At 36.8% G+C, this 12047-nt stretch overlaps 1 protein-coding gene across 5 annotated transcripts in view; it reads left to right on the plus strand.

The window, feature by feature from the left end:
• The window catches only part of RALYL (RALY RNA binding protein like), a 686645-nt gene that overhangs the window by 546476 nt on the left and 128122 nt on the right, over nt 1-12047 (plus strand). For all 5 annotated transcript variants that reach the window (XM_035011452.1, XM_035011454.1, XM_035011455.1 and 2 more), the window contains one exon: nt 6746-6821. In XM_035011452.1, coding sequence (XP_034867343.1) covers nt 6746-6821 — 76 coding nt within the window. The remainder of the gene's footprint in view (nt 1-6745; nt 6822-12047) is intronic.

Genomic DNA, 12047 nt, shown 5'->3' on the forward strand with positions numbered 1-12047 from the left:
CTCATTCATACAGAGCTTGGCAAGACATCATGTTCACTGACTAGTTGAGCTCACTGATCTCCGTTCCTCCTCCCTGGACCACATCCAACCCCTTTCACCCTCATCCCTGTGCATTAACACCAAGTTATGGATGATCTCCACTATAGCAATATGAAATTTATAAAATATAAGTATTTCCTGTAATAAATTCAAAGGAAAATTATGCATTTGAGCACTATTTTATGTCTATAAGAAACAAAAGATTTTTTTCTCCATTTTTTAAAACTTTTGAAGAGAGGCCCATGTCTGGAAATACTGAGTTTAACAGCCTTTCATGAAAGGCTTTCCATTGTAGGTGTATGCTGTCAGACTCCTAAGTTTATCTTCAGAACCACTAGGACCATATTATTTTTTTAAAAAAATGTATGGTGACTAACATAACATAATAAAATTTAAAATGAAACAAAACAAAACAAAAAGGTGTTACAATATTTGTGTTGACAGACTTAAGTCTCAAGCTTTTTATTTATTTATGAGAATAGTTTTACATTTTCAATTCATAGTGAAGACTCATGGAGTCTGAGCTAGAGATACACACATTGTGTCTTACTATATTTCATGGACATGTGTCCTCTACCATCATTACAAACCTTATAAAAATAATAGAAATCTGCTTTTGTTTCACTCACTTTTTTGTTCCAACTCTGTCACATCTGAAAGATTCAGACAGCCTTGATCTTTGGCTGTGCCTTATCCCAAATCATACAAGAGTCACTGTCTTCATGATTCATTCTCACAAGTGTCCTCTACTCGGAACCCCAAATTATATCCCAGTCAAATTAGATGTAAAGTTTTAATTGGGGTCTCTACTAATCTACTCATATCCAGTAATCCCCCCACCCACCCAACTGCTCTTCTTTCCTGATATTTCCTCGTTCACAATCTTTGCTGAAACCACCTGTGCACCAAAACTCACTACCCCTGACCTGAATATTTATCAATTCACAACTTAATGATCTTTGTTCCCATTTTCTTTACTATTTTATTAGTTATTAAATATATACAAAATAAAATTCATACTATATTAGAGTTATAAAGAATGATGCTATATTCAGCAATGTCCACAATAGCCAAACTGGAAAGAGCCAAGATGTCCATCGACAGATGAATGGATAAAGAAGAGGTGGTATATATATACAATGGAATATTATGCAGCCATCAAAAGGAATGAGATCTTGCCATTTGCAACGACGTGGATGGAACTGGAGGGTATTATGTTGAGTGAAATAAGTCAAATAGAGAAAGACATGTATCATATGATCTCACTGATATGAGGAATTCTTAATCGCAGGAAACAAACTGAGGGTTGCTGGAGTGGGGGGTGGGGTGGGGGGGATGGGGTGACTGGGTGATAGACACTGGGGAGGGTATGTGCTCTGGTAAGCGCTGTGAATTGTGCAAGACGGTTGAATCTCAGATCTGTACCTCTGAAACAAATAATGCAATATATGTTAAGAAAAAAAAAAGAAGAAGAAGAACGTAGCGGGAGGGGAAGAATGAAGCGGGGGAAATCGGAGGGGTAGACGACCATGAGAGACGATGGACTCTGAAAAACAAACAGGGTTCTAGAGGGGAGGGCGGTGGGAGGATGGGTTAGCCTGGTGGTGGGTATTGAGGAGGGCACATTCTGCATGGAGCACTGGGTGTTATGCACAAACAATGAATCATGGAACACTTCATCTAAAACTAATGATGTAATGTATGGGGATTAACATATGAATAAAGAAAAAAAAAAGAATGATGCTATATTAAAAACTCATGTTCCCACTACACATGCACCCTTAATAGTACATTATAATTAATTTTCAAGTCTCCTAGTTGTCCTGCCCAAGTTCCACATTCTTTTCTGCCCTTTAAAGGTAACCTTCATCCCAAATTTATTGTTTATCTCTGCTTGCTCTTCTTTTATTTTATTACATGTATTTGATTCCTATGCAACATTTGTTTAAATTTGTATTTTTATTAACATAAAAGGATTCATTCTGTCAGTGTCTTTCCATGACATCATTTTTTGGTCAGTGTTATGTTCCTGAGATTCAGTGTTTTTGCCTGTGTCTCTAAGTCTCTGTCTCTGTCTCTCTCCCTGTCTCTATCTCTCTCTCTTTCCCTCCTGTTGTATAGTTTCATTTTGTAAATATATCACCATTCGTTTATCCAGTTATCTATCAAAGGATATTTGTGTTTTCCTAGGAATTTTTTCTATCTTGCTGTGCTGCAATGAACATTCTTGTATATATCATATGGTGCACATATGCAAGAGTTTCTTCAGGTACATACATACCTCCTGGGTCATAGGGCTTGGGCATTTTAAGTTCACTATAAACTGCTAAATTATCTTCTGAAATAATTGTACCAATTTATGTTTATACCTGCAATGTACACATATTCCAATTGCTCTCAAACCTCACCAACTCTTGATATTGTTAGACTTCGTAAATTATTGTAAATTCAGTGGGTATCAATTGTATCCCATAGTGTTTTAATTTGAATTCTCCATTACTATGCTCGCTTCGGCAGCACATATACTAAAATTGAATTCTCCATTACTAGTGAGGTTGAGAGTCTTTTCATGTGTTTATTCAGCATTCATCTTTCTGTAAAGTGCCTCTCCTGTGTTTTTTGCCCAATTTTCTATTTGGTGGTTTGTCTCTTTTTCCTATTATGTAAATGAGTTTTTTATATATTCCAGAAAGAAATCCTTTCTCAAGGATTTCTTCATCTAGTTTGTGGCCCTTCTTTTCATTGTCTTTATGTGACTTTTGATGAGCAGAAATTCTTTTTATTTTATTGCAATGTAGTAGAATTTATCAATCCTACATTTTAAGGCTAGTGCTTTTTAGGTCTGGCTTCAGATTATCCTTCCATACTCTGATCTCATAAAGATGTTCTACTACATTCCTCCTAAAAGTTATATATTTTGCCTCTCACATTTAGGTTCTTAATCCAATAGTAACTAATTTTTCTGTATAGTGTAAGGTAGAGGTCCAATTTCATATTTGTCCTTGCACTAACTGGCAACCAATTATTACAGCTTCAGAAGCCTATCCTTACTCACTGATCAGCTATGCCACCTCTTTCCTAATTCAGACATCCACATCTGTGTGTGTCAGTTTGGAGGTCCTCTACTGGGTTGCAGTGGTTCATTTTCTATCTGTACCATTACTATAGTCTTAATTACTACAGCTTAAAATAAATCTTGATAAGGCAACTTTGCCACCTTTAGGTTTTTTTCCAGGGGTTATTTTGACCTTTTGCTCTATCATATAAATTTCTGAATCAACTTATCCAACTCCACAGAGACATAAAAAGAATGTTTGGTGATTTTATTGAAATTATATGGAATCAATAAATCAACTTCGGAAGAATTAAAATGTTTGTTATATCAAGGTTTCCAATTTCTCTATTCATGTAAGTTAACTGTAAGATCTTCTAATACAGTTTTATAATTTTCCTTATAAACATTTTAAAAATTTTATGATGTATTTATCCCTAGGTACTTTACTTTTATACTATATAAATTACATCTTTTAGAATTATATTTTAAAAATGTGTATTGCTGTGTAGAGATATGGAGTTGAATTTTGTATATTGGCTTTGAACCCAACAAATTTATTAAACTTTTATTGATTATAATAATTTGTGGATGCTTTGGAGTGTTTACGTGGATCCACTTATTATCAGCAATTATGACAGTTTCATTTCTTCCTTCCCATTTCTGATACTGTTTCCCTGTCTTCCTTCACTGACTATGAAATCCAGTACAGCATTATACAGAATTAGTAACAGAGAATGCCCTTTTAAATTCCTTGATACCAGGGGCTGGCTCAGTCGGAAGAGCATGCAACTCTTGATCTCGGGGTCATGAGTTCGAACCCCTATTGGGTGTAGAGATTACTTAAAAATAAATAAATAAACTTTAAAATAAATAAAATAAAATAAATTCCTTGATACTAAAGAAACTGTGGCCAGGGTTTCACTATTAAGTATGACATTTTCTAGAGATTCTTTTTTTGTAGCTATCCTTTATTAGGCAGAAGGAGGAAGTCTCCATCTCTTCCTAATTAAGGATTTTAACACACATGGATGTTGAATTTAGTGATTATAGGGTTCATATTCTTTAATGTGGGCACTGTCTCCTGCCCCCTCTAGTTCACAAGGGCATGAAAGCTAAAGCTCAAGTTCTGGTTTCAACAAATGTCTTCAAGGAACAAGGTAGAGTCAGTCTTCCACTTCCATCTGAGTTCCTGCTTTCACTCAGGTGTAGGTTTCTATGAACGCCTTACTTTCCTACTAGCTCAGTGTTGTATTTTTTAAAAAGAGATACATTCTACAGTTGACCCTTGAACAACATGGGAGTTACTGACCCCTTGTACAGTCAAAAATTCACATATAGGGGGTGCCTGGGTGGCTAAGTCGGTTAAGCTGCCAACTCTTGATTTGGCTCAGGTCAAGATCTCAGGGTCGTGAGATCCAGCTCCTGTGTAGAGCTCTGCGCTCAGCAGGGAGTCTGCTTGGGATTCTCTCTCCCTCTCTCTCTGCCCCTCCCCAGCTCTTTCTCTCTCTCTCTCTCTTTCTCTCAAATAAATAAATAAATAAATAAATAAATAAATAAATAAATCTTTTTAAAAAATTCACATATAATGTTTGACTCCCCTAAGACTCAGCTATTAATAGCCTACTGTTGACTGAAAACCATACCAATAAAAGAAACAGTAAACATATTTTGTATGTTACCTGTATTATATACTGTATTCTTACAATAGAAGTAGGCTAGAGAAAAGAAAATGTTAAGAAAATCATAAAACACATTTACAGCACCATACTGTATTTATTGAAAAAAATCTGCATATAAATGGACAGTGCAGTTCACACCAGTGTTCAAGGGTCAGCTGAATTTTATGTAGAAATTTTGGTTGTTTTCATTGGTGGGTGGCTCATCCATCCCTAATCCAGGGTATTTAGCCCACTGTAAGAAAGAGAAGTATTCCCTTTCTTTTCTGTTAAAATAATGTCCCTCACTTCTTTCAAAGCTTTTCTTGAAGTTTGCCTTTTTTTTTTAAGATTTTCCTTTTTATCATGTTTTAGAAATTTTAACTTTATTAAATCTTGGTTTTTATGTAATTTTCCAAACCTTTGTCACCCAACTTTCTAACCCCTTAATAGTTTTACACATTTCTTTAAGACAGAAGTTGATCAGCTGTATGTAAATACTCTTTTGTCATGTACTTAAGTATCTTACTGTCTTATCTTAGACACTTTATCGTGGTTTTAGTTCACAAAGGCCAAGGATGTGCTCTCTTCTTCTGACCACCCCAGAACTGAAACTACACATTCTAGTTGCTGAGTGCATTGTGCTATTCCCTCAGTAAACTTGGTATGCTCTACAATTCCATCCTTCTACATTCCTTTTCTACATAGATGGAAACATATTGTCATGGGAAATTAATAATTCCTCTTATGACCAAAGCTCTATTCCATGCAGATGTCTATGCAAACTGAGACATTCCTGGCAAAAATCCAATTTAGAAGGATATCTCCTTCTCTCTCTCTCTCTCTTGTTTTTTTTTTAAGATTTTATTTATTTATTTGACAGAGAGAGACACAGCAAGAGAGGGAACACAAGCCGGGGACTGGGAGAGGGAGAGCAGGCTTCCCACCGAGCAGAGAGCCCGATGCGGGGCTCGATCCCAGGACTCTGGGATCATGACCTGAGCCAAAGGCAGATGCTTAACGACTGAGCCACCCAGGCGCCCCTCTCTCTCTCATTTTTACTAAACATTCCTCATTTCCTTTCCTCATTCAACACTGTCTTTTTTCATAGTTCTTTTTTTTTTTAAGGTTTTAAAGGGTTTTATTTTTTTTTTATTCTTATGTTAATCCCCATACATTACATCATTAGTTTTAGATGAAGTGTTCCATGATTCATTGTTTGTGCATAACACCCAGTGCTCCATGCAGAATGTGCCCTCCTCAATACCCATCACCAGGCTAACCCATCCTCCCACCCCCCTCCCCTCTAGAACCCTGTTTGTTTTTCAGAGTCCATCGTCTCTCATGGTTCGTCTACCCCTCCGATTTCCCCCGCTTCATTCTTCCCCTCCCTCTACCTTCTTCTTCTTTTTTTTTTCTTAACATATATTGCATTATTTGTTTCAGAGGTACAGATCTGAGATTCAACCGTCTTGCACAATTCACAGCGCTTACCAGAGCACATACCCTCCCCAGTGTCTATCACCCAGTCACCCCATCCCCCCCACCCCACCCCCCACTCCAGCAACCCTCAGTTTGTTTCCTGCGATTAAGAATTCCTCATATCAGTGAGATCATATGATACATGTCTTTCTCTGTTTGACTTATTTCACTCAACATAATACCCTCCAGTTCCATCCACGTCGTTGCAAATGGCAACATCACTTCCTAATATGTTACGTATTTTTCTTATTTATTTTGTTTGTTGTTTACTGTCTATTTCTCCCCCAGTAGAAAGTAAGTTTTACGAGGGCATGGAGCTAACCTGTTTGGTACATGACACAGCTCAAACAGTGCCTGGGCTAGAGTAGGTTGAATTAAAATAACCGTCTAATAAATAAATGGCATATAACATTTGTAGAGGTAAATGGCAAAAGGAAAAAGAAAATCTCATGATTTATTTTTCTCATATGGATTCACTTTTCCTAATCAGTGCTGTATTATTTTTTGCTTTTAGATATCAATATGGCAGGAGAACCCAAACCGTACAGACCAAAACCTGGAAACAAGAGGCCCCTTTCTGCACTTTATAGGTAAGTAAGCAATTTTGCAAGATACAGTAATGGAAACTTGTTACGACTTTAGAAGGCAATATAACCTATAAGGAATGTTTTAAAGAACGATCTTTCCTGGCATAAAGTACAACAAAATGCTGGTGATCAGCATATAAATATATCACACAGCATTGGCAGGGATCTTGTACACCTAACCTTCCTATCTCCACTTAACCCCTATACAAAATAATCCTCTAATAAAAATCTAATAAAAATCTCTCGTGACTCTGCTGACAAAGTGGTGGAAAGGTCAGCATCTTTTGAGTACTGTATGCAGTGTACTGTAGGTATTTTTCCTGTGTTGTTTACCTTAACTTTCGTAACCAGCCTGCATTGTAGAAACTGCTACTCTCACCTTACAGATCAAGAACCTGATATGCATTTTCTTAGAGATTTTCCCTAGCTCACACCATTTGTAAATGATGGCACACAAATTCAGACTCATGCTTTCTGATACTATATCTTGAATTCTTTCCACCCAATCATTCAGCCTCTTTCTTCACAAACTACATGTTAATTCCCCCCTATTTCTCTAAAACAGCAAATGCAGTCTATCCCTTCTCCAGAGAGACATTCCTAACTACCTTTAACTTTTCCTAATACACTTAGGTCTGAGTCAACTTAACATTCTGGTCTTTCCCCTCTACATGCCCCAGTTTATCAATGTCCAGACCCAGAATTTCAATTGTAGGTGGATAAGTAGACGGTATTGAGGGTCTTTATTGTTCTGTGTAAACTTCTATCACTTTAAGTAAAATTCAGTTCCTTTTGGGAAGAAGACAAGAGTAAACTCATAGAACTTTTAGTTCTTTAAAAACAGCCACTTTTTTTTGCATTTTTTAAATTTTATTATGTTATGTTAATCACCATACATTACATCATTAGTTTTTGATGTAGTGTTCCACGATTCATAAAAACAGCCACTTTTGGAAAAAAAAAATGCTCTGCTGCTAAGCCACATGTCCCACTTGATGAACTTTTGCCATAGGTTTTTGTATTGTTAAGTGCAGATTTTGTATTTCTTTCTCTGTTAAATTCCCTTTTGTTAGACTTAGCCAATTATTCCAAGCTATTGAGGTTTCCTATTATCCAATTTATTTAGTCTTCTCCCAGATACTTATCTTCATTCCATCAGTGTCCACATCCAAAGAGCTAATGTAAGTATTGAGCAAGGCCCCCCCTTTTCCCTGATATTATTTGGATAAAGGAGAACTGAGTTATAAAAATTGATTATATTCTGATCTAGTACAGTAGGAAGAGTATTCAAAAGATAGCTTGGAGCTGTTTTTTTGTTTTTGTTCTCAAGAACCAGCATTATCTCCTTTTTTCAGCCACTCACAGCCTCATTTCCCAAACTATGAAAGAAAAGGGTCAGAATTCGATGAGTTTCAGGTCCTATTCATTCTTAACACCCCAGTGCTCTCTAATGTGTGACCATCAGAGACCTTAAGGATATATTGAAAATATGTCTTAATTGCTCTTGTTATTTTGACTGTGTGGATTTATTTAATTTTAACTTAAAAATTTATATAAAAATGGAAAAGTGCAGGTCTTAACTAATTTGTTAAATGATCATAAGGCAGTATTGATGTTAAAGGTCAGAAATGAAGTTACCAACCAAAGGCAAGTGATCCTTTCTGTACCTTGTTTGAGGTAAAGGATAATACTAATAAAACTGAAAAATGTAACATCTTTTCTGATCAGATTCATTTTTAAATGTATGTGTAGAACAGCCGTTAACTCAGAACATTTGAAAAGTCGAATTTTCAATGATTAACAAAACAAACTGTCAGTGGCTTTTTTTCCTCATCAGAAAGTTACCACAGTGCAGTAATGTTAGTTTTCATATTTTCCCTGTTCTTGGACTGTTTTGATTTTCCTATGAAAATAGAAGCTTATGACAAGAAACAGATGTCTTTTTAACTATTATTTCTCTATTACTAAATTATGTTGAATTGTGAATTCAAACAAATCAGAAGCAGAAGCTCATTTAATCTGATATATTGTATACAAATTACATTAGTGGAGAAATGCTTATTTATCCTGTTCTCATCTGTTTACACAAATGAAGGCTAGGATGTCGTGAAATTACAAAGCAGTAACAAAGGGAACAAAAGAGAGCGAATGTGCAGCTGAGAAAGCCTTTTTATACACACTTTCTCATTCTGACATAAGCTTCATAATAGTAATACCTTCTTTTTATGTGGGCAAACTGTGCTTTCATAGTCAGTATTCATCTATTCACCACAGAACTCCACATATTATGTGCCTTGCATTATAAATGAGAAAACTATGTTTCCAAGACAATAAAGGACTCGCCCCAACTAAGGTAACAAGATAAGAACTGAACTCTGGTTTTCAGCTTTCAATTCTAGTGATCTTGGGGCGCCTGAGTGGCTCAGTTGGTTAAGCGGCTGCCTTCGGCTCAGGTCATGATCCTGGAGTCCCGGGATCGAGCCCCGCATCGGGCTCCCTGCTCAGCGGGGGGTCTGCTTCTCCCTCTGACCCTCTTCCCTCTCATGCTCTCGGTCTCTCATTCTCTCTCTCACAAATAAATAAAATCTTAAAAAAAAAAATTAAAAAAAAAAACTCTAGTGATCTTGCCACTAGATCCCAGCTCCCCATATTTACTCACCTGCTACTATCTAAACAATACAGATTACAAAAATCAGAGATTCCTGCGCACCAAAACCAATAATCAGTTATATTTCTGTCCATGAATATCATGCCAGCAGGTGGCAAAGGAAAGATTCTACACTAGACAGCATAAGAACAAGAGTTACAACCAATTTCTGTGATCATAGGGCACAGGTTGTGAGCTTCAAGTTCTTTATCCCACATAATGGTTGTACAATTTTCTTCACAGGATAAAATTAAATAATTGAGGCGAAAGCACCTGGCTTAGTGTAGGGCATACGGTAGCAGCTTGAAAAGAGGTTGTTTCTGCTTTCCTATTCTTTGTGTCTTGAGTCTCTTTTCCTTATCTGTGAGATGAAAGAGCTGAAATAATTTCATTTCTCCATTCATTCATTCATTCATTCATTCATTCATTCATTCATACAAGACATGTTTATTGTGTGTCTACTATGGTTTAGGCACTGTGGTAGCTGCTTTTCAAGGCAAATGACGTGGAAAATGCCAAGTCTACAGGGCAAGGAGAGAGCAAATGAAATACAATAAATTATTTTTCTGGTTATTAGTAACCTCCGATACACCATTGTGCTCTAAACTGCTATGTCTCTGTGTCTATTTACTCTGTTGGGGATGTGTATGATGTACTATCAGACTTTCTCCTTCATCTGTAACCATTTCATCTCCATCATCAACTACAAAGTAGTATTTACATGGAATACTCACTGAGGCGTTACTTCGCTCTGTTACTTCTTTTAACAGGATTTTCAGTTCAGCCAAGAAACCTTCACCAAGCATTTATCATGTGCTAAATTAACATGGTATACTTGAAAGACACAAAAAATTTTAAAAACATACCGAAGCTTTAAAATATTTACTGTTAAACATGAGTGAGACGTACATATAAATAAGGAACATAAATAAAGTATACATTCAGTTCTGTAAGAAATGAGAGAGTTACTGATCCTGCCAAGGGGGAAGAGAGTGAAAGGTCTGGGTGACACTTGAACCGGCTTCTGCACAGGCAAGCATTCACTCAGTAGACAAAGAAAAAGAAGGGCATGCTGGGCAAAGAAAACATGAACAGGGTGATAGGCACAGAAATAAAGAAAATCATCTCATGGTGAGAACTAGTATGGTTCACTTGATGAAGAGCAGATACCTGGAATGCTATGGTGGCTCAGGCTATCAGGATTTTAATTTGTGTGCTTATCAGATTAAGGAGATTTGGCTTTTATGCTACAGTCAACAAGGAGCCATTGGAATATTGTGAGCAGTTGGAAATGGAATGGAAGGATGAGTGAGAGTCACAGGTATGTCCAAGGTTTCTAGCTTAGGCAACTGATCATATGAGTCTGTTAGAAGAAGAGGAAAGATATGACAAGCAACAGCAGGCTCAAGTATAGAGTTGGGGAAAGGAAGCAAAAGAAATTATTTCAGTCTTAGACATGAATTCATAAAGACAGACAATTCATTAGAAGAGCGCTTGTAATAAAAATGTCTCCCATTAGGGGCTATTTGTAAATGAAACATAATTAATCATTTGTGAACATTCCATAAATATTGGACCCAGTCCTAATGGTGAATAGCATATCTATTCTCTAGGGAAAATATTGTAACTTTTAATAAATTGCTGCTTCCAATGTGCTGTGTACATTACACAGGGTCTATGAACGTCTAAAATAAAATTCTCTCCCAGGAAGTGAGTTTCCCTGCATGCCAAGCTCCAGTTAATGCTAAATAATAGCTAAATGAGAATAATTGTATGGTGGTTTTGTTTCTGCTTGTAAAGGAGACAGACCTTTCCTCTCTGAAGTGAGTAAAGCTGACAACCAGAGAACAAAGATACTATTTATCAGAGCTGACCAAGTACAGGTTTTCACTCACCTAGAGGCGGCCCTCCCAGTCGCAGGGAGCACAACCCAGTAAGACACAGGAAACGAAGCTTCATCCCACTCATTGCATGGATATTGCTAGGGATCATTCCCAAGTATGGTTTTATGCCAAATATGGTTATACAAATGCCTTTGATGGCAACCTTCCCACCTCACAGAGATGACCGTGGATATCAAGATTGTCACTGCAGGTAACTTTAAGGCTCCTTAAAATTGTCACAGGACGACCTATGGTATCACTATTTTCAGATCATCACAGTTAATGATGATAACCATGAAGGCAGGTTGTATTATAAGAACTTCAATGACCAGAACACTTTCAGAGGCTGGACCAAGTAAGATGACCCTGCAGAAAAATATCTCTGGTGGTTTGTTTACCACTTGACCTACGTGAGTTCTGTTATCATCCTTCATGATGACTCGGCACATCAGGGGACCCTCAAGTGACCCAAAATGTTCCCTAGGATCTTGACAATTGAAATGAAAGCAATAGAGGCTAATTTCAGCTAATGCTAAATAGCAAAAATCAATATGGAGGAAAAGCATCCTGGACATCTCTGCTTCATTGACTTGCTGTGTTTGCTGAGGAATGTTTACCAATTAGCTATTGATTATTTTATGTATTTTCTGTCTCCTTTTATAATGTCAAGGATAATACACATACATTTTCACTTTCAGA

The sequence above is a fragment of the Mirounga leonina genome, unplaced genomic scaffold, assembly GCF_011800145.1.
Source record: "Mirounga leonina isolate KUSES-001 unplaced genomic scaffold, KU_Mleo_1.0 Mir_165, whole genome shotgun sequence".
NCBI classification, from domain to species: Eukaryota; Metazoa; Chordata; class Mammalia; order Carnivora; family Phocidae; genus Mirounga; species Mirounga leonina.